The following is a 26,907-nucleotide window of genomic DNA, read 5'->3' as shown; positions in this document are numbered from 1 at the left end:
TGTGAGGGGTCTCACTCAGCCGGAACTCGTTTTACCGGAGGACAAGGTTGTGTTAATTACCCCTTTGGTGTTCAGGGTGGGGGATGGTGATGGCCCAGAGGACTCTACTATTTCATTAATTATTCTTTGAATAAATTGTGTGAAGTTGAGAAACCTCTTTCCTTCTTTAATTTACCTCCTCCACCATATATTTATTAGTCTCCCCTGTACCTCAATTTCCTTCTCTACTCCGAATGGGCACTTATCAATTACGAACCCCAATATTAAGAGCAACGTAAGTAAGCACATCACAATTAGCGTTGTTGTGTCACTGCCCTCCTCCCCATACTCTGGTAAGAGATGGGCCTTCCCCAAATTGCCCCTGTTCTGTTGCAAGGGTTGGACAAATCTCAGAATGTTTTTTTCTTTCGCGTTGTTACTTCTTAAGTAGCACTCCTGGGCGAGACAACGAAATCTACAACACAACTTTCAAAGATTCTAACCGAAAGGCTGCATGTTCACATGCCAATTTCAGAAGGGAACTCGTGATGAGGGCCACTGGAATAATGCAACATGAGACAACCAAATTATTCGGCAGGGTTGACTAAATTTTGCAGCAAGAAAAGGCTAATTATGCAGTGTATTCCAGCACATTTTTTCAAAGTATTTATCAGTTTGTCATTTATTCACATGGTTATACTGGTGGGGCAAATATTTCTCCTCATTGGTACCAGTTTAACAATCACATACAGACATAAGCAACTGAACAATCTGCAAACCTTTGCAAAGGGCCTTCCACTGCACACAAACACGTTGGTATGTTGCAACTTTTGATCAGTTTCAGCTGGAAATAAAACCAGTTTTGCTCAAATCTGAAGATTATGCAGCAGAAGGTAAATTATGTGGCAAATGTGGTGAATCCATAATTATTTTTAAAAAGCTGCAGAATCGCAAGACTCCAGTGGCATTGCTCATTATATACTCCAGAGAATCGAGAGAAGACAAGAGAAGGATAGAGTGTCCCCTCTCACAAGCACACTCTAGCATTCTTTGAGGCCTTCAAAATCATGTATAGAGACTGCTATGTCCTGTCAGTTGAATGAAGGCTTTCAACTAAAAAGCATCCAATGCAATAGTCCAATCTCGCCATCACCCACAAAATAATTTCAAAGTTTCTATTATTCCCAGACGCTCCTAATCTGAGATTTTATTCTATTTTATCCTAATGTTTGTCTTAGCTTTGTTAGTTTCTGCTGTTTAAGGGACAGTGCATTTAAGATTGCCATACATCACTCTCTATTTTCACACATTAAATAAAGGAAACTTTTGCTATGTTCAGAGACTGAGTAGGTCAGCTCACTTTCTTTTAGTGTCTTTCAGCGCCCAATTCTAAAATTATAATTATCTCAACAAGCTGACTGTTTAGGTCGAGCCTCTGCGACGCATGCTGTATTGGCGTACGGACTTTGAGCCGTGCCCACTCTCAGCCCATATTTGTCATTGGCTTGTGTCATTGTCCTTCGTAAATGCTGGCCTCTGATTCGTTAATAGGCTTGTTAGTCCCTCCTTAGTACCGCCTTGCCTTCATTTGTAATCGTCCATGAGGACTGGGCTTTTTACTTCGGTTATTACACAGTACGTCTTATTTAGCCTTTAAGCACTATTTTCTTTAATGAGTTTGTCCTACTGCAGACACGACATGCTTTCCTGCAATATTCAGCGTGCCATGTGTGCTTTCACGAGGCCTTTTTAAAAAAAAAAACTTCTTTTGTCAACTTGACAAACAAATACTTTTTCTGGTAAAAGCATCCCATACCGCGCTTTCACTTTAATAGCGGCCGCTAACCTTTCCTTAGACACGGCTCGTCTAAAGAAAGGGCCTCCATTAACGTGAAAGCACAGCATGGGGTGCATGTAAACAACAAGCATTGGGTTTGCAATGCAATAAGTTTCGCATTTTAGAAACTTTTACCTATTGGTATTGTAAATGACAATGCCTTTTATTATTGCAGTTTTTTTCAACACGTAAAAGGCATTGTCATTTATAATGCCAATAGCTCAAAATCTCGCAATTGCGAGACCTATTGCATTGCAAATGCTTGTCTTTATAGTTTTGAGAACTAGGTTTAAAGGGGAGGGGGCACGTGCCCCTTAACCCAGAGCCAATATTGGCCCTGGGAACCCAATCCCCTAGGACCTTTTTTATTTTAATTGGAGGGTGGTGCATTTCCCCCTCCCAAACCAATATTGGCCCATGGGACACCATCCCTGCATGGGCAGGCAGACCTCCACCCCATGCCTCATTGACAGGGCCGGACTGGGAACCAGAACCGGCCCAGGAAATGTGCTCGGCCAGCCCCCCAGAGGGTTGGGGTGCGGCGGAACTGTTTGCCAGGGTTGGTTGCTGACGATTTTGTTACAGGGGCCGATATTGCAGCTATGCTGCAAAAATGGCCCTGTAACAAAAACGGCCCCACCAGGGGCCTAAAAACGCCCCCCACCCGGGAAATGCCTGGTGCTCTCTACAGCCAGTCCAGCCTTGCTCATTGACACCCCTGGGAACCCTTCCCCCAGGGCTTAAATTACATGAATGGGTAGGGGACGCCTAGAGTGGACCAGGACCCAGGGGGTGAGCCATTTAAATATATAGTCTGTCATGATCAGGAGCAGCAGAATTCCATATCATAATTCCGCTCCCTCTGACTCATAATCAGGGTCTCAGAGTTGATGGTGCTTTGGACTGCTAAACAGAATTTTGATGGCTTATGAATCTTTGAATTCGATATTGCCAAATGTCAATGAGCCCCCAAAACAAAACAGACTGTTTTAACAGTCTACTTTGATGCTATGAATTTAACCACATGCCCCAAGCCTCATCTAGAGACCACACTATGCTTAGCATATGAAGGAAATTACTGTCACAGATAAGAATCTTTTAAAGATACTGCTGTACCTAGACAATCATTGTGTTTGCTAGAGCTCTGGAAGAACATTACAGCATTATCTTGAATTTTCTATTCATAAACACAAAAACTCTACCGGTCTTGGATTAATATCAGTTTGCCCCAGAGAAGTGTAATATATTGGCCATGCCATATAAGCAGAATACATAGCTGTTGACTTCTCCAAAGAAGAGGCACTCTAGAGATGGCCAATGGATCTGCTATAGCACTGAGCCCTCCATCAAATTTTCCCTGCGACTGACCATTTTTAGGAGCCAAAGGAATAAAAGGGGGTTAACATAATTCACAAGCTCAACCAATTTGGCCACACACTGAGGACCCAAAGTCGGTAAATAATATTAAGTGTGGATTTATTATAAATTCAAAGCCAAACTGATGTACACTAATCTCAAACATACATTGTAGAAATACAGAATCACAACAGGCAGACCAAATCACCTAACAAAGTTAAGTTTCAGCAAAAAGAAACACTCGAGAAACTCAGTAATGGCAATGCAGAAAATGAGAAACAGGATCCATTGATCAGAATATGATTTGCCTTCCTCTTGCCTAAGCAGGAGTAAATCCAAGTTACCTAAACTGAGCCTCCTCTATGTAGCACTAATTGGGGAACCGCTAATTAAATCCAACAGAGCAGGAAGGTGTCAGCATTACAGAGACTTCTGTAGAAGTTCTCCAAAATCAGTAGTAATGCATAACATAAAGCCACACAGCAGAGGAAAAGCAAAGAGGTCTGTACCCCTCTGGGTATAAAAGGAATGTTACTAAAGCTGAAGTGCGATCACCAATTAAAACCACAAAAAAAACCACAAAAACAATTCAAGAATCCCATATCATACGGTAAAACTTGGCACTAGAAACTCCTTACCTTTGGTCCGCACATTAGAACGTCTTTGGATTCCTCCTGTCTCCCAATTCAGCATGGACAGTAGTCCTCCCTTTGTTCATTAATGCTTCTCGTCCTTGCAAAAAGTACTCATCCCAAGCTTAACTATCTCTCCTACACAATGTGCCTTTCTCTGTTCATGAGGTTATACGACTGCACCTGCAGAGGATAGAAAAACATTGCACCCAGAGCAAACGTTCACATTGAAGATTAAGCATAAAATTAGTATGCACACTCATATAAATGTCGAGGTTACACAGTAAATGCACTTTCAGAATCTGTTCAAGTGCACTACATTACGTTAATGATATTAAATCCAACAATTGCATTAAACCATGTGTACATATTTAGTATGGTCAAACATATTAGGGTGGAGCCAAAATTATGCTTCTCCAGATAGTACTGCAGATTTTTCCAGATATGTTAAAATATGCAGATCTTTCTCCAGCTTGACCAAAGGATATCCCCCACTATAATAATGTATGAAATGTGATAATACATCTGAAATATCTCACTTCAAATTACATGATCCTCTTAGTTTCAGATGTGTGTTACAATTATAGCAACTCACCATGCTTATCAAGAATCTACTACTGCTCTTGCATTGACATATGCACATCCACAATTACCCTACATTCTTTATGGCAATGCTGGTCAAGATGATCTACATGTGACTTTATATGAATGGGGAGATAACGAAGTAGGACTAGTCTCTGTCCCAGGCAAGAATTTTCTGTTTGACAAAACCCACAAACAAGAGTTCTTGGCACTAAAACCGGTAATAACTGAGAAGTTTCATGGCTCACTGCATTCTGCTTTATTAATCTGACTTGTAGAGCGCATGGCTGCCCCATCACAGCTTCCTAGCGCTGATGCAACAGTTGGTGCAGAATATTAGAGCATAAAAATGGGACTAGAATAGCTAGGTTTTTAAAAGCTTCCTGAACCTCTCATGGGAGGTGCATATTCTCTGTAAAACGATTAAAGGAGGCATGAATGTTGGCCACCTAAAACAAATCTGCAAGTGCATTGCTTCTTGCCTGTGAGAGAGAAAGGGGTTGAGAGACATTAGTAGAATCCATGAGTAACTTCACTATTTGGAAAAGTTTTTTAGTACAGGTGTGGGCCTTGTAATATTTTTAAACATAAAAAGCTGCTTGGGCAACCCGGCAAGCCGTGTTATATTCCTTAGCGGCAGTTGTGAGCTTATTGTTGTCAACATGAGTATAGTACCTGCACTAGACGAGCTCCAGGTGTTTGCAGTTTTTCTTCAGAACTAAAAGGGAGTCACTAAACCAAGGGACAGGTAAGCAGTCATTATACTTGGTGCCAGGTGCCAGAAAAAGCAGAGTATCTATTGTGGGATTATTTCAGTTGTCGGCTGCGCTTGTGCAGTAATTTCAGAACCCTCTAAATCAGGAAAATATCCTAAAGATGACTGCAGGAAGCTGTAAGGTTAAGTTTAGACCACTGCCTAGAATACGCAGTGGGCCAAAAGAAACAGACCCTCCTGCCTCAGAAATAAGTGGAAAACAGGAAAGGCAAACTGATGAGACCATATTGAGGAACAGGAGAGTCTAAAGTAAGAGAAGGCTTATTTGTAAAGAGAGGATCAAATGTGTGTCCCGCCATGTGAGTAGGGACATGGACTAATTTCTGCAGTGGAGCAAAGTTCACTCTGAGAACAACCCATTTATCTATGTGCTCACGAGAATCACATTGATTGAAACTGGATATAGATGGCTCAATTACTCTCCTGTATGATATCTAAAATCAGGATTTATGTGGTGTTAGACCTGTCAGCCTTAGGGTGACTTTCCCCCAAACATTTTGCTTTACTCCTCCATTTTTGCTCATCTCATTTTTGTTGGCCTTAGAACTCTGTGCGTTTTACCACTGCTAATCAGTGCTAAAGTGAGTGTATTCACTTCCTTAAACATGGTAAAATTTGCTTCTATCCAATTGGCACTTTTAATTTACTTGTAAGCCCCTAGTAAAATGGCCAATACATTAAATACAACTAGTGGGCTGCAGCACTGATTGTTCCAGACACTTAAGTAGCCTATTACACATGTCTCAGGCCTGCCACTGCAGCCTGTGTGTGAAGTTTTAAACTGCCATTTCTACCTAGCATATACATCTTCAGCAGGTCCTTTCTTTTTAATAAATATAAGTCATTCCTACGGTAGGCCCTAAACAGCTCATAGGCATGGTGCAGCTACTTAGAAAACTGGACATGTACTTTTATCTTGTACATGTCCTTGTAGTGAACAACTCTTACATTTGTTTGTCACTACTGCAAGGCTTGCCTCTACCGTAGGATAGCATTGAATTGCCGTATTGCATTTAATAGGTGATTTGGAGCAGGTAGGGATGTCGAGTTAGGTGTCTAAAGAGTTATAATTTAAAACCCTCTATAATGGTAATGTCAGATTTTTAGTCATGACTGTGAAAATGCCACTTTCAGACAGTGAGACAAAGGGGGAATAACTGTTGGTAGTAAAGGCCATCTCTGACTTGATAGGGGAGGAGCTGAAATCTACAACACTTGTATATCACAAAGGCTCTGCCTCAACACACTCACAATGGGTTTCACACTAGTCTTTTGTGCCTCCAAAGAAGCTGGGGCAGGAAATTCCTAACACCTCTGGGGTGGAAACTTCCAGAGCCTTCTCCTACTTCAAAGCTGGCACTGAGTATAAATATTGGAACCTCAGATCCAACTCTTCAGTACAACTCTGGACCTGGGGAAGACTCAGAAGAACTGCTGTGCCACTCTACTGGAAGAAGTACTGCTACTCTATAGCCTTGCTTCTCTGATGCCCTGCTGCCTGAGTGAGAAGGACTACACCTGCATCTTGAACCCAAGATTACTAGAGTGATTGCAAGGGCTGGTTGGCTGTCCTACTGATCAGAGCCTTGGACAGAAAAGGCTCCAAGTACCTTGATCCCAGCACCTGGACTCAGTCTGGTCCTGCTGTACACTAAATGTTGCCAATCATTAAATTAGTATTTTAAGAAAACATTGGTTCTTGCAGGGCCGGATCGGTCCCAATAAGACAAGAGCAGTTGGTTTTAAAGCAGCCTTAATCAATATGCCTGTACCAAAGGGCATATACAGGCAATTAATGCTGGACAGAGCAAGAACCGATGTTTTCTTAAAATACTAATAACCACCCCAGGTTTGAATATTGGAGTTCCCTTGTTTTCTTATTACACAATCATTCAATTAGTGCCTCATTCCGATGTCGGTGGCGGTCTGCCCGATATCTAGTGTATTGGTCAAACCACCTGATTACAATTCCGGTGGTAGGGACGGTTGGGGCGATTTGGGAAGTGGGGAATTACCGCGGCCTCCGACAGGCTCAAGGAGCTCATTGGGGGGACGGTCTGAGCCTAATCCCTAAAATGGGGACAGTGCTTGCGGAGGCACCGCTGTCGGCATTAGGGCATCCAATTCCTTCAGCCTTTACATGGCAGTCCCAATGGCCTTTATAGGAACTATTTTGGTTTCCCGGCTGTTTCTGAGCTTTTCTCTTTCTTCTCCTGATGTCTGCTCTTCGGATGCCTGCCTGGGATCTTTCTCTTGTCCTACATGCTCCTCAGTCCTCTCCTTTTGAGCCATTGTTGACTGTGGTTGACTGTGGATGTCATATTCTTGTCTTTAAAGGTGGATTTTCTGGTGGCCATTACTTTAGCCCAGTGGTTAGGGAAACTTTCTGCTTTGCGTTATTCTCTCCCTTTTTTGTGGTATGTGGAGGAAGCTGTGGTTTTGCCTTTGGATTCTTGTTTTCTTCCTAAAATTCGCTCTAAGTTTCTTACCTCTCAGGAATTGGTGTTGCCTTCTTTTCTACCCTTCCCCTTCTTCTCTTGAGGAAGACTTGTTGCACTCTCTGGATGTGAAGTATCTTTTGTCTGTGTATTTGGACAGGTCTGCTACCTTTCGTGCTTCGGACAGTCTGTTTGTGACTTTTAGGCTGGTGGGCCATGGGAAGGCTGCCTCTCAGCTGACCCTCGGTTGGTGGATCATGTCCGCTATTTCTTTGGCTTATCAGGGCTCTGGTTTGCCGTGTCCTTCGGGGGTCCAGGCCCAGTCCACTCGGGGTGTCTTCTGCTGGGACTTGAGCCCCTGAGTCTACCTTTATTCAGCACTACAGGTGACTGCTTGAATGTTGGGTGTGGTGTTTTGCATGCTGTGGAGCCAGTTGCTGCTCCTTAAGTCAATTTTCATGCCATTAAAGTTCACTGTGGTGTGCTGCTTTCCATGAGTTGTCTGGGTTTTCTGCCGGTGTTCCATAGACATTCCCTTTGGAGGGGTCTGCTTTGGTATGCCTCAAGTGTTATGAGTGGGTCGAGGACGAGGAATTTAGAGGTACTGTCCAGATTACTTAGTCCTACTTGTCCGTGACCCAGTCATCTTTCCCACCTACCCTCCCTGGCTCAGGACCTTGTTGGGCTTGGGATGACAGTGGGTACTTTACACTGGCTATATTATTATAGCCCCTGGAAGGAGGGTGGGTGGGATTAGCTAGCGTTTCCTGTGGTATTTCTTGTCAGTGAATATTACCTCATGTGTAATAACTGGGTCAAGGATGAGTAGGACTAAGAGTAATGAGGATTACTGGTAAGTAATCTTGACATCAGCCACCATGCCTTTACTTTGCCCATCCATGTTTTCCAAAGTTTTTTTATTTTTCAAAAACAAACTCCCAAGGGGCAAGTATATTCGTGGAAAATGAAAACCTAATGGTCCCAACCCCATGGTAATTTTCTTCCATGGTGTGGGGGCATTTTTTTTTTCTAGTCCCTCACCATCTGGTTTTACGTGGTGGTGAGAGAGGATAAAAATGCAATACTGGCGTCCACCATAAAAAAGGTAGATAATGTTGTGTGCCTCCTCCAAAACCCCCACACCATTGATGGATGGTTATGCTGATGGAGTTAATTGTATTCTGCCTACGTAAACCTGGCAATCTGCCTGATTCAAAATCGGATGGAGGATTGGGAGTTTGACAGAGAGGGTACTATTTTGCCCTTGCAATGGAGTACCCTCTCTGCCAAACTGTAAATCGAGACCTACATTTTGTTTACTATGTTATAGCATCCTGTTTGTATCATAACTTCTGCTTAATGCAGGTACTACAACTGAAAGAGGCTGTATGGATTATATGATCATTGAATATATATCGTTTAACAGGTTTCTCAAAGAAGGCATGTTGAGAAATACTGCATCACTGCTGGCAGACTGGCTAAGACAATGCGGTTACAGCCAATAGAAGTCAACGTAACAGAACCTCAACTGCAATTGCATCTTTCCATGGGATATTATCGGATCACGGTCAGAGCCTACAACAAAGCTGGATACTCACCAACAGCCAGTGTTATTGTCCCAGGCACACCCCTAAGAGGTGTAGTACTTTAACGTATTTATGAATTCTAGCCTCAGATACAAACTCATTTAACATGCAAACTTTAGCCACCAAATCCAAGCCTTCCATGAACACATCTGAAAAACATGTATGCTCTTGCACCAACATGGAAGGCTCTTAGTTAAATCTTAATAGGGAGCAGTCTAAACAGTTTGCGTACGTAATATGAACATGTTAATGCAGTAATCTTTAGAAAATAGCCATAGGTACTGCATACATACTTTGCACCTGAGTTCAGTAAGTTCTCCCTAAAAAAAATGCTAACATTTTGCAAAGTACATAACAGGATAAAAGCATAATATTAAACATTTGAACCAACAGTAGTCATATATTGTTCATTGGTTGTGTTTTTACCACTATTTGTTATGCATTTTATTTACATATGCATGTTTGTGTTTATGACGAGTGCTAATTTCTAACATTCTCTTGCTGAAATGTACTTTCCACATTTGAAATTTATTCTCGATGTTTTGTCTACAAAGTGGAAAAAATAAAAATAAAGGCTGGACATGTTTCAATTAATCTTAATTTCTCTGGGCAACATTCCATGTTATCTTCTTTTGCACACTGTACCATTAAGGATCTAGACATGTTAGTCGAACTCAAAATTATATGCCTAGACAATTCTAAATGGGAACCCAAACAAACCTAGACATGCATACTACGTGAGCGAATAGTGGTTTTAATATTTATTTAAGGTATTTTGGGCCAGATGTAGGAGCCAAAATACCGGTCGGTAACGGCCGATTTCGGCCGTTACCGACCGGTATTTAAGAATTGGCATGTAGGGGGCATATTTTACCGATTCGGTAAATTTACCGAATCGGTAAATTTACCGATTCGGAAACTTGCAGATGTAGGTGGGACTCTTCAGAGTCCCAAAGGCCTTACAGAATCGGTATTTTACCACCCAATCCAATTGGGTGGTAAAATACCGAATCCAGGTGTGCATGCACATGTGTGCATGCACACCTATGCCATGTGACAGACAGACATGCCCTTAGGGCATGTCTGTCTGCCACATGGCACACATGCCTGTATTCGGGATGCTAGAGGGTGTCAAAGTGACACCACCTGCACCCTTGCTGAAATCGGTATTTACCGAATTGGTAAATACCGATTCGGTATTGCCCATTGATTCCTATGGGCTTCAAGGCCCATAGGAATCAATGAGCAATACCGAATCGGTATTTACCGATTCGGTAAATACCGATTTTTACAGATTCGTTAATTCAATTACCGAATCTACCTAAATCTCCCTCCTTCATATTTACCGATTCATAAATACCGAATCGGTAAAATTCGGTATTTATGAATCGGTAAATACGATTTTCCTACATCTGGCCCTTTGTGTCTTACTTTGCATGGTTGCACTCTTAATTTGAATCACAGAACTGGCTATGAGTTTGTAGGATACTACAGTATTAATCAGATATGCACTTTCTTACCAACCTTGTAGGGAAATCCACTTGCAGGCTATATATGAGAGACACCACAGTCTTGACATGAGCTATGGCTGAGCTGTTATACTACCAAATACTTAGAGCCACAGCAAGTTTAAGTAAAAAAAATAAAATGAAACTAGCCAGATTCATCAAAGTAAAATCGGCTCGCAAAGGGCCAGATTCTGAGAATCCGGCCCTTTGCGAGTGCTATTTTTGCATTTGGGATTCATCATCCCAAATGCAAGTATTTGCGATTAGCAATTAGCTAATCACAAGTCAGATCAAAGGTTTGCCTAAGATTTCAATTATGAGGAAATAGCTTCTAGTTTAGAGTCCATCGCAAGATGGAGGGTTGGAGGGTACTTGGGGGGAAGGGTGTTAAGTTCCTGGAAGTCCAGGTTCCTATATGTGGTCAATCTTATGGAACATAATGCCAGAGAAAATTTGTGTGATGGTGGTTTACGGTACTTGGTTGATTTGATGGTAGATACCAAAATATTTCCTTTGCTAGAAGGTTAGTGCAATAGGTAGTAAAATAAAGAGAAGGGCTGTGTAGCACTTGCTGTAAAGGCATGATCCGGATTTTGTGCTATTAAAGGAGACACACTTGAGCAGGACTAATGTCAGTCACTACACATGAACCGATGTGATTAGGGTGACACCTTTTATGCCATGTGAAACATGGATAGGTAAACAAGGACGCTTTGCAGTGTAGGACACATAGGATGGTGAAACCTTGGTGATAGTATCTGTTTACTTGCACCCCAAACTAGAGAGAGAACAACTATGGTCCTGGTAATAGGTGGGATTTTAACCTCCTAAGGGTGAATGGTTGGACCATTATACAGCAGCTAGGACAGGGACATCATATTCAAGGGAAGCATCAAGAAATCCCTGGAAGTGTCTGAATTTATGGAGGGAACTCATGAACAGAACCGCAGTTCAAATACTACTCAAATACACACATTTTCCTCTCATGGTTAGACTGCTTCATTATACTCTGTGAAGATCATGGTATGTTTGAGGACCTCTCACTAATAGCTAGGGTGGTTTCAGACCACTCACCAGGTGGCACTTCCTTTGAATCTTTGAGATTCTTATGGAGCGCCTGTCTTTGGTTTCGAACACTAGGTAACTGCCTAGAGTGTTTCAGTGTGTTAAAGGCTAGGAGTCAAACTCAACTTTCGTCTCCAAATGTCACCTCAGGGCCTTCCAGTTGTTTCATCTTCTTCATTTTAAATACATTGCATCCATTTTATCTCTAAACTGCTTCCTCTGGATAGCCAAACACCAGCGGTGCTAGCCTTGATGGTCAAGGTTGGACTACTGTAATTCTGTTAAGATGGGTATAAAGTTCCCTTTACTGGGCTGATTCGTAATTCTTCCGAAACAAGCTGCTTGCTAAGTCTTCGCTGCCCGAGAAGAAGCAATTCCATCTCTTTGCTCTATACTCTGCATGGGCCTCCTATTTACCAATGTGTTTCTTTCAAAATATAGTGCCTAATACATAAATCAGTGTATGATAATATAACTTTTTTTCTAAGTTGTAAAATTGTAGCTAACCTACCTCCCAAACATACTCTCCGTTCATCAAACGTCTTCTGCAGATTACTCACTTTAAAAGACATAGATTTGGTGGGAAACGTTTTTGCATTCCCCTTAGAATTATACACCATAGGTTCTCATTTACACTTCTGGAAAAAACTCAACATTCAGCTATTCGCATATATTGTAATAGCTGATTTATTCTTCCCCTGCATCTTTAGTACAAGGAGGCCTTGTGGGGTGACAGAGCAGGTTATATATGTTCCTATTGCATAACATTTCAGGTATCAAAAGAGATGGGTAAAGTTAGATGCTTGAGAGATAGTTGGTGGTGTGAAATCCTGAGACGTTAGCCTGCTTGTCACGAGCCATGGCCAATCACTTCCAAGAGAATGTGGGATCTGTAGATTCACACATAACAATATGATAATCATACAATACACTGGTTAGGCGGCCCGCCATATTGAATACGTCAGACTAAGAAAACCCCAGCATGAGCAGCCAGTTGAAATGCTGGTAATGAGAGACTTAAGGGTTAAAGAGCATTAATAAAGAACAATGGCAAGGAATTATATCTACGTCACACAGACATTGTATGAAAATGAGAACAAGGTGAGTAATATCATGACATGAGACAACAGAAGGGACACGGCTGTGAAATGGATTTGTAAGCGTAGAAACACTGAGAGGGTTGAGAACAATAAGGGATAGGGCAATAGCAGACACTTTAAACCCTTGGCCGCTGCGGTAATTCCGCTGCAGCGCTGTTGGGGAGGTGGGGTCGCGCGGCGCCGCCATGCTTGTGACGGAACCACTCCATCACAAGCCACGGGCGGGCTGTGCTTATGACGGAGTGGTTCCATCACGGCTCCACCCACTCACTAATTCGCCCGCACAGGCGGGGAATCAGTGCCGCATGGGCGGAGCGGCCGCGGCATGACGGAACCACTCCGTCATGAGCACACACCACCCGTGGCTCGTGACGGAGTGGTTCTGTCACAAGCATGGAAGGAGTTAAATGCCTCTATGAGACTGAGGCCAAACAGTTTGACCGACCTGAGTACCCCTAAACAAAGAGCCGTATTACGGGTTTGGCAGTCTTCGGCTGGGACCGCCACCGCAACAGTACAGGAAAATTGCCAAGCCTGTGGTGCACCCACCCGCCAAATTATGAGTTTAAACCAGGGTGGGTGGTCAGTGCTGTGGCGATCTCATGAGTCAGTACGTTAGGCTCACAGGAGAGCCTTTAAGCATATGGCCACCATGAGAGATACCACACCATGCAGGAACTAAGGTGCTATTCCAGGGGGGGGGCACAACATGTGCCAATCTTTCTTACAGTGCAGCGCCAGCGATGCGCGCCTAGGTGTACTCAAATAGGTTTGTCGCTGATGATTTCTTTCAAGCACACTGCCTGTCTCCTAGTCTTTGCATATTGTAAAGGCATAATTCGAGCTGAAGTGGCTGTCTGTGACCAGGATCACTTCAGAGGGTGCGTGAGGTTCCCGGCACATTCATTATGGTAACCACTCCATCTTGCTCACACAGTCCAATTGGACACTGTACATGACAGCAGAACTCTGAAAATGAACTGAAACAGGTTCCTTCAATTCATAAACTGTGTATTAATAATAAACATTGTTCTTATTGGGCATGTATTTATGTGATGTATAAGCTCCAACCTAGCTACAAACCAAGAAATCACAATGACCAAGGGGCAATTTAAAGTAACTAGCGCAGGTGACGGGGGGAACAGGCGGCAGAAACAGGGAAACAGGAATATAGTATCATGGGGCTTTTTAGTGGGGAGGGGAAGAGGGTTGGATAGGGTGTGCTGCCATGGTCAGTGAGGGCAGTGGCAGAGATGCGAGAGGAAGAGGGAGGAGAAAGGGAGTGCATTGGAATGACTAGCAGTGGAATTTTGTTGTGGGTGGTCCACCATTTAGGTGGTGAAGCCGCACCATGGGATGCTTAAAGAGATACACTTTCATTTCCACACAGACGTGGAGAAGTGGTAGAGCCTGGCGAATATGGGCTAGGATGGCATTCTAGATCCTATTGATGGTCACAAGGTATGGAAGTATACTAACAAAGACCTTTGCTCAATAACTACACTCCACGCTGTTACTTGAAGCGTAAAAGGTCATTTTATTAGAACAAGGTTGCAACAGTTAAACTTTATCAACAACACTTAACTGCAAATATATAACTAAATCATAACAACACAGTCCATTCTCCCCAGGCATTCTCAACCCATCTGACCTGTTTCACTCCTCCCTCAAATGCCTGTTCTCACCTTCACTTGCCCTCCACACATCCTCTCTTGAACGTCTTCTATGCTCATTGCATCCTGCGCCCCCTCCATCAGTCACCTGTGTATCTTTCCCCCTGAGGGTGGATCTGCCTGTATGTGACTCACCACCCCTCCAAAGTACCGCCGACCACGGAACGCCAGTAGGGCGGTTACCTGCCACCCCCACTGATTCTGTGCACCTTTCGCCATCCTTCAGTATTCCCTACTACACCAGACACCAGATGGAATCATTCCATAACTTACTAATTGCATCCCACATTTCCATCATATAATATGCATTCCCCATCCGCAAAAGGTGCACTCCATCATCCCTCAACAGTACTGGCTCTTCCAACTTAAGTCCCACATGAGCCATCACCTTTTGCTTGGCAGAAAACCCTCATCACCCTATTAAGCTTCCTGCGGGCCTTTTCAATGGCTGCCTGCTTGACAGCCCCCCTCCATACTCACGAGGCACAAACTCCGTCCATGTTAAGCATGTTTCTCTTTAATGCCTCCAAATTCCTCTGCATGTGCTGCAGAAGTGCCAGTCATGACAGACATGCTAGATCATTCTTCCCCAGTGTATCACCAACATGTCTGGGCAGCCCCTCTGTGGAACCATCTTCATCAACCACGGCAATAGTGCCCTCCATCGCATCCCACCTTTTCCCCACCAGAACACTTCATGGTGGCTGCTCCTCAAAACCAGGTTGCGTCCATACACCTGCTAGTCCACGTATTTGGCTGCCCTGTGGACAAAAGAATGTCCCACAATCCAGATAACCGTCTTGGTTCCCGGGCCTCTAACGCATCCTACGATGTAAAAGAAAAATTTGCTTTGAAGAAAAAAAATACTTTCTTCGTGCACTAACCTCTCCTGTCCCCTTACTCTTATGAAGTTTTTGTTCCCTTATTGGTGCATATATCTCTCGCAGCACCTAGAGCTCCATCTTCCAATCTGGCGTATTTTGCCCAAGGACCATCCCAAACACACTGCTGCTGTAGCAGCACCAATTTGAAAGGAATGCGTACCAAATTCAGCTGGTTCCCTGCCCACCTTCCGTAGCGACCTGTGCAAAACCGCCAGCAGCTGAAACGCTGTCACCTGTCCTCCGGACGCATGGTAAAAAAACCCTGCTAGGGGCCCGTCCTGGTCTAGATACATAGTCCCGCCATTCAACCACCGGGCACATGCCACTGCAGCCACTCTCCGTCAACCATACCCATGTTCCCCTGCCTGCCTGATCCGTCTTGGAGCGACTCAGCCAGATCTCCAGTCATCCCTGGTCCAGGTGTACCTTCCCATAGAACACCCCCACCTGCCATGCCGCGCCGTCTGAGACCCTAAAAGCCATAAAAAACATCCATATCATACATAGTCTAAATATTGACACCCCAAATGGTTCGTAACAACACTCCAACAAAACATCTAGTAACTTTTGCAACAGGTCAAACGCGATAGCCTCCCTCTGGACTCCACCCACCACGCTCTCATCCCCAACCTTTCAACATTGTGCTCAGAATCTCATCTGTGGTGGGAACAAAAACGAAATATAACTTGCTCTAAAAAGAAATCCCTGCTAACTTCCCCACTATTGTTGTCTGTGATAAACCTTTGCCAATGCAAGTAAGTAAGTAAAACTTTATTGCATGATTTAAAAAAACCTTTGCACAATACAAAAGATAAAACAATTTTGATACTTATTCAATTAATAGACTTATTAAATAACAGTAGTGAGAGTAAAAAACAGAATTGCCAGCCCACCATATGTCCGAACTCTCTTGTTTCTGCCCTGCACCTATGGAAACTGTCTCATTCAAAATGGCTCTTGTCTGGTTTATATTTAGCAGATTGAAGGTGTCCAGCCGGTGTGCACGACCCTTTGTTTGTGTTGATTCTACCTTTAGAGTTCTGTTCGATTTTCTCAAGGTGCCCACAGGGCAGTATTGTCCTTCTTATGGAGGTCCGAGCATCTGCGCCTCTGGCTGAGCTGGCGATTGGCATCTCCCCTTCCCTAGTTTTTTTAACTGCGCAGTCCATAAACCTCACCAGTGCGCAATTTAAATATGTGTTCCGTGGGTCAAAGCAGGCCAATACTGCGGATCTGCATGATATGACTTCCTTATTGTTCCAGGCCCTCCGCAGGAGAATCCTTCTTTCTTTCAGAAGGCTGGGGCACAGGCACACAACATGAGTTATTTCTTCCCTATGCTTGCCGCAAAATCGACATGCCTCCGGGGCTTGTTCTCTTTTTCATTTGGGGAGGTAGCAAGACAGGTTAATCACCCCCAATCTTAATTTTAGAAATCTGAGTTTGATGCGTGCATTAAAAGTACAAGTTGAGTAGCTCTGAGGTGTCAGCTGATCGTATGTGATGAGGGTCATCCAACGATGGCTTCTTTTTGCAAGGCTCGCCTTATCTTCCATTGAGGAGAGCTTCTTCGTGCATTTTTCGCTAGCCTTTTAAACTCATGTTGGCTGACATGCAGGTCCCATGCATCACTCAGGCCTAAGGTTTTTATCCCACTTGACAGATATCAATGCAACGTAAAACAAAACCCAACACTCCCTGTTCAGCGTCTTGGCGCTCCATGCTCTGTGCAGCTATGGATTGACCCATAAACTCCTCAAATTCGGACCACACCAGTCTGTTGCTTTTTCTTGTGGATTCCGTCAAAGACATTTCGACCAGGCCTATCACTCTCACTACCCCCAGGCCCAGATGTCATCCGGCAGTTCTGTCTTGCATTTCTCTGCTCCGGGCATCAGTCCGCGGAATCTCTACCACTGTGAATGAGACAATGCATCCACGATATCTTTGCTGGCCCCAGGTACATGCTTGGCACGAAACACAACATCATCCTCAAACACTTCAGCATGAACCTGTGCAACAGCTGCAGTACCCTCCCATCCCTAGCTTTTGCCTGTTCACCAGCTCCACTACTGTCGTGTTATCCACACGGAAAAGCACCATTCTATTTTCCAGTTCTGCCCCCCAGACAACTAATGCCACCAACAGTGGAAAAAACGTCAGAAATGCAATGCTTCATCCCTGCCTCAACCAGTATGCCGGCCATTTTTCAGCGCACCATCGTCCGTCCCAAAAGAGTCCAAAACCCAAAGCTCCTGCCACATCTGAAAACATTTGTACCTGCCAGACTGTGTTCTCTTCAACAAAATCCAATGACACACAATTGAAATTAGCCAAAAACTCCTGCCACACCCAAAGCTGCCCTGACCCCCATCGACATCCTCACCCTGTGGTGTGGCAGTACCGTGCCTGACATAGCCATGCCTAGGCGCCGGCAAAAAGTTCTCTCCGCTCGCATCAGCTTGCACGCAAAGTTCAGAAAACCCAGCAACTCCTGCACTTCTCTCAGTGGTATCTTCCTCTCACCCACCACCCACAGCAGAAAGGCCTGGATGTCCTCCATCTTTTCTTTAGGCAGCCTCCCCACCCAGTGTACTGAGTCCAGTTTATTGCCCAGAAAAGTCAGTCTGCAACTGGAAACATCCTCTTCTCCGGCACCAAAGGCACCCCAGAAGCCATTGTCAGTCCCTCTAAATGCTGTAATGCCCTTGCACACTCCCTGCAAGCTCCCTTCCATATGAACACAAAATAGTCCAGGTAATGTGCCACCCCCTGGTGACCCTTAATCTTCGTGAAAACCCACTACAAAAATGTACTAAGCATTTCAAAAAGGGCACAAGATATTGCACAGCCCATTGGCAAGATATGGTCCACATATATGGCTCCCTCATATTGCATCCCTAGTAGTGGAAAATCCACTGGGTGTATGGGCAGCAAATGAAAACAGATTTGACATCACATTTTGCCATTTCCGCTCCCTGTCCACACACTCACACTAGGCGAATGGCGTCATCCACCGAGGCATACAGCACCCTAGAATCTTCTTCTGCAGTGAAGTCATGGACTGACTCCCCTTCTGGCCAAGATAAGTGGTGAATCATCCTGAACACCACCGGCTCTTTGTTGGGCACCACCCCCAAAGGTGAGATGATCAAGTTCTCCAAGGGCCACTCTAGGAATGGACCCACAATCCTACCTTCTTCAACTTCCTTTTTTAATTTCGCTGCTACCACCTGTGGCAATTCTTTAGCTGATTTCAAGTTTTCTGGCCATCTACGCCCCCTAGGACCATAGTATCCTACCAGGAAGCCCTCAATGAATCCCCACTGTATCCTCAGCGTTGCCTCCTTGTCAGGATAAATCGAGGGCCATGGGCCCATGGCCTCGATCATAACTGTGGTAGGGGCCCTTTCGCCCAGACTGTCCCTGCCCCTTGGTGGCCCTCCACTGTTCTGCTGGGGTGGCCAGCGTAAAACACTGTGTGAGTGGATGTCTCCCTCTGCATTTGGAGCATTTGTGCTTAAACTTATAAGGGTGCCTGGAACAAAATCCTTTATTAAAGTTCCAACATGCCCCTGTGGTGGCCCCTGTCTGCTTTGGTGTAAAACCTGCTCCTCCTGCCCCAAAATGTGCCCCTTCTGCTCCTTCAAGGGTGCGATGCACCTGAAAGGAACAGTATGTCACTGGGAGGCTGCTAGCTGTATGTGTGGATGCTGGAAATTGTGTAGAGGACATCCACTGCATCCATAGCTCCTGATCTACCTCCCCCAAGGTTTATCTGAATTGCTGCTCACCCTGGCCCTAAATTCTTCATCATAGCTCAGCCAGGCGAAACCCCCAAAATGTATCTGTGCCTTGCGAATAATATCCATGTACTTCAGCAAGGCAATTGCACTCTCTAAGTGCTCCTTGCGATAAATGCTGGCATACATTAAAAATGCGGATGTCCAATTTTCCATGTTAATGGGCACCCTCTGCCTCCTTGTCAACTCCCACTCCTCTTCCTTTGAGCCCTCCTTCACCTCTATCTCCCTATGTAGTAGTTTAAAAACATCAACATATTCGTGCTTCCATATTCTGTTTTTTATTTTCTCAGATAGATGTGACCCCAATGGCATCCCAGACCCACGTATGGCTACTTTTTGTTGTATTTATCATCCTGTTTATCATCCTTTCCATCATTCCCTTCCACTTTGTCCATCTGGACACTCGTGCCTACCAAACATATGGCATCATTTGTTCCCTTGTCCAATGCAGGCGCCGCAGCTGCACCTGTTTTTGTTGCCAGATCCCTCACTGTCCAATCACCCACACCCACCGTCCGGAAAGGTTTCCCTTTTGTACCCTTGTCACCACCTTCCCATGCTGTTCACCAATGCCCATTACCTGAGAGTCCACCTTGGACCTCCATGTCCTTGCCCCGGCTGCTGCTGTTCTATTTCTGCCCATGGGCTTCAACCTGTCTGTGGCCGCACTTGCCTCCTGTAAAACATAAATCTTCCTGGTTGCCTTTACTGCTACCCCAAAGCCTCCCGCAGCCACTTCTTCATCATCACGCACTTCCCCTTTTTCCTATTCATCACTCTCATCCGCATAATCAAGCACTATCTCTCCCCTGCCCTCCACATATCGTCATACCCCCCCTTCTGTCCTTCTGCACTCATGCCACTCTTTCCGGCTAATCCTTCACCGCTGCAATTGCTGCGGGATCCCTCGCCGGAGGGTAGGCCAGCGTGAACCCTCCTGCTGCTTCCGACCAGCGTCTTGGGGCCATTGTGCACCCCACTGGTATCCCACCCTTCCTACTGGCCTCGTCTGCCTGTCTCAATTTCCACCCCACCAGGCTGCTCCAACCTGGGGGGTCCTGAGCACCCCCGGGCCTCACCACTGTGCTGGCGGTCAATCGCCCTTTCTCGTGGGCCCGACTATCAGTTACCCAGACCCACAAACCCCCACTGCCCCCCCCCCCACTAGTCTTGGGCACCACCTCCCAGGAGTCGCTGGCTGTGGGGTCCTGACTCCCCCACCCGGGGGCTGCTGCCGCCGCCCACTACCAGGCCTCACACATATTTGAAGGAACAGCATACCTTTTGTATCTTCATTATTGTTAGGGCATGTATGCTGGACCTGTCTAAAGAGCCTTCATCCCTCCATTGTGATTGCTCACACGTATTTGCCCACCGCTCCTCAGTCTCCTGAATTATGCGGCGCTGATCTTTGATGCGCGCCTCCAAATCCATGCACTCCCATCTGGGCAAAGAAGTGAGGGGAATTCCCCTCTCCCCCGCCACTTTTGCTGTGGTCGTCTGTTAATGCACCCCGGTCGGTACTGTGGGCTTTGCTGTGTTTGACATGACTTGGACCCCAGCCTACCTTGACTTTTTTACCAAGGGGCCCAGGCTGCCTGATGCCTGCTCTACATTGCTCTCAGGCGGGGCCCCCTAGAGAGGTCCAGGGTGCCACTCTCTCCTGGGAGCTCCATCTCGCTGGCGCCTGCATTCCACGGCGCCAGCTCATAATTGAGCAGCACTGCTCACGTTACATTTTCCTGCTCATCAAGGAGTCGCGCGGGCTGGCTCTTCCTCCTGCTTTCACACTTGGCTCTAGCGTCTTTTTCTGGCATGCCCTCTGCCTCCGGACACCTTCACGGTTTGTGGCGACTCCGGCATACAGGCCGCCACAGCTGCAGCTACTCCGCTCGATGCGGACCGCGTGGTGCTACCATGCTGACCAACGTCTGTTCGAGGATCCCAGGCTGCAACAGGTCCACATGGCCCGCCCGGCCCAGGACTAGCAACGCGGCCCTAATCGCCTCGTTCTCTGGTGACGCCATCTCCGGGAAATCGGCTCCCCTGGTAGGCCACCTAATCTGCTGCAATGACAGGGGAACGGAGATTAGCCCCAACTAATTCCCCCGGGGAGCAATACTAGGCCCCAAACCAGGAAATGTTAAATCCCCACTACAAAATTACTCCCACCCTCCTGGTGATGCCAGGTGTCAGGAAGAGGTTGGCTCCCTCCGTCCTGACACCTTAATACCCCACCTTAACTCCCACCCCTTCCCCAACTCATCTAAACCCCCTTCCCACCCTTGCCTTCCGGCCTTGCACGAAGTGCCGGGGGAAGACTGGTTCGTGACTCTCAATTGCCCCGGGGGCCGACATTGATGAGGTGTGCTGCTGCATATTTATTTCAGGACAACTGTCTCCATAGTTGACACATTTTTTGGGTACTTCATATGTATTTTTACTGTCCTGCCTGCGCATAAGTGAGTGAGGTGTCCCTTACATGTTGCCCAACCCGCACCACTGCTGTGCAGGGATTGCAGAACCCTTTGTTGAGCCTTTGTGCCTTAATGCTGCCAGTAGGCCCCAATGCCTTGTGTAACACGTTTGTTGGGTCCTTGCTTTTTAGCCAGCAATACTTTACGTGCTGGAATGTTTCACCACATGCTTAACATTTAATTAATTAAACTGCATGTCCCAGAATGCACGGTTCTGGCAGAAGGTATAAGGCATGGCATGGGGGTATTTTCTTGACTGCTATAAAACTTGTTAAGGAGATCAGTTACGAAGAAGGCACTGCATAAAGGATGGCATCTTCTGTTGGGAGTAAAAATTAAAGATCAGCGTTTATACATTTCTGCAATTTTTGCCGCTTTGTAGATCAGTTGCTTAGGCGCTATGTATTTCAATTAATGAGGATCCGAGAGTGTCTTGGTTATTAGGCTGAACAAACTATTATCTATATTTTCTCCACTAATATGCTCTGTAAATCTTGCACCCTCACACAGATCTACCTGGACAACTTTATGCCACATCCAAAAATGGAAACGTCTTCCTGACTTGGAACCCACCGACTTCTTTCAAGTGTTTTGTGATTGAATATGGTTCGAACGTGTCCAATATTAAAGTTAAGCCAGGGAGGAAAAGCAGCCATTATACACTTAAAGGTAACCTATCTATCTTTCATGGGTGAAGCATTGGTTAAAAAGTCAAAGGTAAAAATACAGTGTGATGCCATTTTTCGATGACTAACAGGTACCTATGATGAAATAGTGACTTAACTTGTAGTCAGCAAGAGCAGACATTCAGGCGCTGTGGTACTGGGTTTTTCAGAACCGGTACCGAACCGGTAACCCAGTGGTGTCAGGGTACACCCTAAGACCTCGAGTACTTTCCTGATTTAGACCACAGAAACTCAGAGTCTTCTAGGTGAAGTCAAAGATCGAATTTATTGGCTGCAACCAAGTAACAGGCGTCCTAGAAGTAGAACAACACGGTGTGTATATTCTCAGGAGACTGCTCAATCTTACAAAGCCAGGCTTCTCTTTTTATACAAAATATTATGCTTCAGGCAAACATTCTTAAATTTACAGTAGGCCATTCACATATTTTCACTACAAAGAAAAAGCAGAGTCATGATGACAAGCCCACATTACAGTTCGTCCAGCCCATAATAAATCACCCGGCAAGGCCCAACATTTTCATCAGATATCGGTGGACCCCCAATAAAAACGGGCACCTCCTCCTCGTAAAGCAAGTAAGAGAAAAGAGCAGGGACAGGTGTGAGCAAGATTAGGCAGGGTGTGTGTGCGATGAAAAGGGTTTATGGCATGTTGTGCCTTGATGCTATCTCGTTCGGCCACTGGGAGAGGAACTGACCAAACAGGTTCGGCCTGGGGCAATGGTTTCAGCTTGCCCAGGTCAGAGAGAAGTCAATTATGGTGTACGTGTCCTTTGGAATCGAAATTAGCTGTATTATAAGCCTATTGTGAGGGCAACCCTCAAAATGGCTGCCGTACACAAAATGGCAGCCAAGGGTTCAGGACGAAAATGACGATTTCGAGGTGAAATCGTTACTGGAATATGACGAAAATGCTTGTACATAGTGTACTAGCCATTTTCGGTCTTTTGATATAAAAATCGTCATGCTACGACTAAGTTTTATTCACGAGTTCAGAATTTTCAGAACTACAAACCCTCCTTTTTCCCTTACATGGGCAATTAACCTATCCTCATGCTAATATGAGTCCAGGTCTATATTCCTAAAGTCATTGAGATGTTGCTGTAACATCATCCTAGTACTTAACTCGTCTCTTGATACAGGTTTCCTTACACATGATGTAGCACAGAGGCCACATATTGCAGGAGCACACTGCACGCAAAGACAGAACAGGAAAAGAATGGCTAAGACCATCCCAATGACCATCAGAATTTTCCATCCCATGCGGATATCAGTTCCCAGAACCATCCCATTAACGACCAATCTCCTTTATCCACATGAATAGATTCGGAAATCTTATGTAGTTTGGAGATGGCCTGGTACACTGTTGGAGCGTTATCTGGAATGAAAACACAGCAACTCGATTGGATCAATTTACATACCCCACCTCGGTCTGCAAGTATGACATCTAATGCGACCCTGTTCTGAAGGGTCATAAGACGATCCGACTGGAGCTCAGCAGTCAAGTTACTAAGGGCACCGGCAGTTTCAACCACGGTGGATTCAACCACCCTTGTCTGTTGCCTTATGTTCCTGCTGTTACCCATGGGTCCCCAGAATGGCAGAAAACCCTTTACGAAGTCCCCAAATTCTTGTCCTGCAGTGTCTTCTTCGCTGAAGACACCTCTAACTATCCTTGTCTTGTGGTAATCTGCCGCCGCTGTGTAGGTGGGTGGCAGCAAGAACGAAACAAAACATGTGCCCGAAAAGTCAGGGGGCAACCATGTATAGGCTCTATCATGGCAGATGAAATAGGTACCCTTAGCTGCTAAGAACGGAGGGGAAGTCTGAGATGCAAAAACATATGTTTCAGTGCAGATGCTTTTCCCTAGCTGAGCTCTGGGATTCTTGCCAGTACCCTGCAGACACAGGTGACCCTGATAGGGTACAATCCAAATCGGGGAAGATCTCTTAGCTTGCTTTTTCTCACTCACAGTAGCTCCATACTAGTAGTTCCATCCTATGTATACTAGTGTCTCATCTCTAGGGATAGTTTCGTAAGAAATATCTTCCTTAATCATGTCTACTATACCCTTAACTAGAGCACTATTCTTAGGATTGTCTTCCACAGAACGTAGGGGGTAGACTTCATGTGCATAGATGAACATTGTTCTGTATGCCCACACAGAACCATTGTGGCTGAATGGCAGGACCAGATAAGGGATACCTTTATCCGTTGTGTGAGGCATAAGACCACACACCCAACAGTTAGTCGTGTTCATTACAAGTTGGTGTTGGTGCAAGAGCTGAACAAAGGAGTTATTAATAAACTCTAATCTCCTAGCTGATTCGTGTTCAGGAAGGGGTTGAAAAGAGTGTGGGGAAACAGTAGAAGGAGGAGGTATGGGCGGTGTAGTGGGTGCAAATGTTACTCGAAAATAAAATAAAACATAGCCTATTAAAAATATCATCACACTGAATAACATGAAAATGCACAATATCAAAAAGCTTTTCTTTGTCATCATTTTACATATTCGGTTTTTAAAGTTCACAGTTTTGGCAGATCTCTCCATCTCGAAAAACTCCATCCTCTCTAAGATGCTGCCCGCGATGGGAGGTTGTTTCTGCTAAGGAATACTTCTGTCAGTCTAGGGCAACTCCCTTAGACCAACCAGAACTGTCGACCTAACTTCATCAGCTGCACCCCAAAGACTTTGGGCAATCGCGGCCCTAGCAGCGGAACCCGGATGGCGGTTCGAAAAACAAAAATAAGCACGTTTCTCAGATGGGAGAGCTGCGCTTTCAAAAATAGCAAAAAGGAAAATTTTATTTATTTGTCCATAGGTCTCGGCCTCAAATGATAACGTTTTCTCCCAGGTACTGTTTGGTCTTGGAAAAGGAGTTCAGGTTCCGTAGTGTCCAATCGAATTGACGGTGATACAGCAGGTTGTAAAATATTGTCACTCTCCTGTTCAGTAAGTGTTCCTTTTACACGTGCATCACTGAAAGGCAGAAAACGTGGCACAGTTTCAGTCTCTGAGTCGGCGACACCCTCCTGGACCCACCGGTCGTATGGCAGGGGCAAAGGGATCCGTTTGCAGTGGATCCCGTGGATCCAGTTTTTCTTCGCCTCCACTCGAACGGCTGATCTTGTTGAGAGAAGAACGAGATGCGGTCCGGCCCACCTGGGCTGATCGTTCTTTGTTCGCTGGAAGTGCTTTACTAGAATCCAGGAACCAGGGTCGATCTGATGACCTGGAGTTTCAGAGACCGGAGGCAGGGTGTCATGGACCTGTTGGTGTAAAATACGCAATTTAGCCGTCAATTCGTACAAATAATCAAGCAAAACAGGGTGTTCGATTTCACATAACTTTGTGGGCCTTGGCACTCCCCATATGTTGGCCGGGCGGCCAAAAACAATTTCATAGGGACTAAGTCCCACTCGTGAATGCACAGTCATTCTGGTGGATAGGAGTGCTAAAGGGAGAGCATCAGGCCATTTAAGACCAGAGCTCGCTTGGATTTTGGCCAGTTTAAGTTTTAAAGTGCCGTTGTAGCATTCTACTAATCCAGCTGATTGGGGGTGATTTGCAGCGTGGAACTTTTGCTGAATGCCTAGCCCTTCACATACTCTCTTCATCACACGACCCACAAATTCACTCCCATTGTCACTCCAGACCATTCCAGGCATTCCGAATCTGGGGAAGAACTCTTTCACAAGGGCTTTAGCTGTGGATAAGGCAGTGTCTTTTAGGGGGTAGGCTTCCACCCATCTTGAAAAGGCACAAACAACAACGAGTACGTATTTTAAATTGTTGCACCTTTCCATGTGGATGAAATCTAGCTGCAAAACCTCGAACGGATACGAAGGAGGTGCAAAATGACCAGCTGGAGTTGGGGTTCCCCTACCAGGATTGTGTTTCAGACACACCATGCAATTCTTGACCACATTCTCTGCACACTTAGGAATTCCAGCATTTTGCCATACTGGAGCCAACAACTTGCAAATACCTTTCACACTGATATGAGCCATTCCATGAGCCATTGTAACCACTGCAAGCACATACGCATCGGGTAACAACCATCTCTGATGCTCTGACAATTCAATCCAACAACCATTGGCATCCAATTTACCCGTACTTTCTCTCCACACACTCAACTCTTTCTCTGTAGCTTCAGCTTGAATCGATTTCACACTCTCTATCGTGTCTTCACACATTCCAACGTCACCAACCCATCTTGCAGGGCCCGCAACATACATTCGGCTCATCACATTCCTTGCTGTTTCTTTTGCGATTTCGTCAGCAAATGCATTTCCACGACCAACATCATCAGTCACTTTCTTGTGAGCACTGCATTTTACAATTGCAACTTGCAACGGCAAAGTCAGTGACTCAAGAAGCTCATTCACCAACTGACCATGCTGAATCTTAGCTCCATGCGAAGTCAGGAACCCACGTTCTTTCCACAATCGTCCAAAACTGTGAGCCACACTAAATGCATACTGGCTGTCGGTATAGATAGTCACTTTCATTCCTTTTGACAAC

At 45.3% G+C, this 26,907-nt stretch overlaps 1 protein-coding gene across 3 annotated transcripts in view; it reads left to right on the top strand.

Moving 5' to 3' along the window:
- Positions 1 to 26,907, top strand: part of LOC144819406 (interleukin-31 receptor subunit alpha-like) — a 720,774-nt gene that overhangs the window by 362,669 nt on the left and 331,198 nt on the right. For all 3 annotated transcript variants that reach the window (XM_078677309.1, XM_078677308.1, XM_078677307.1), the window contains exons 9-10: positions 9,026 to 9,236; positions 22,209 to 22,367. In XM_078677309.1, coding sequence (XP_078533435.1) covers positions 9,026 to 9,236; positions 22,209 to 22,367 — 370 coding nt within the window. The remainder of the gene's footprint in view (positions 1 to 9,025; positions 9,237 to 22,208; positions 22,368 to 26,907) is intronic.

The sequence above is a fragment of the Lissotriton helveticus genome, chromosome 2_1 (assembly GCF_964261635.1).
Source record: "Lissotriton helveticus chromosome 2_1, aLisHel1.1, whole genome shotgun sequence".
Classification (NCBI taxonomy): domain Eukaryota; kingdom Metazoa; phylum Chordata; class Amphibia; order Caudata; family Salamandridae; genus Lissotriton; species Lissotriton helveticus.
Note: the sequence above shows the minus strand (reverse complement) of the source record. Positions and strands in the feature narration are given on the sequence as shown.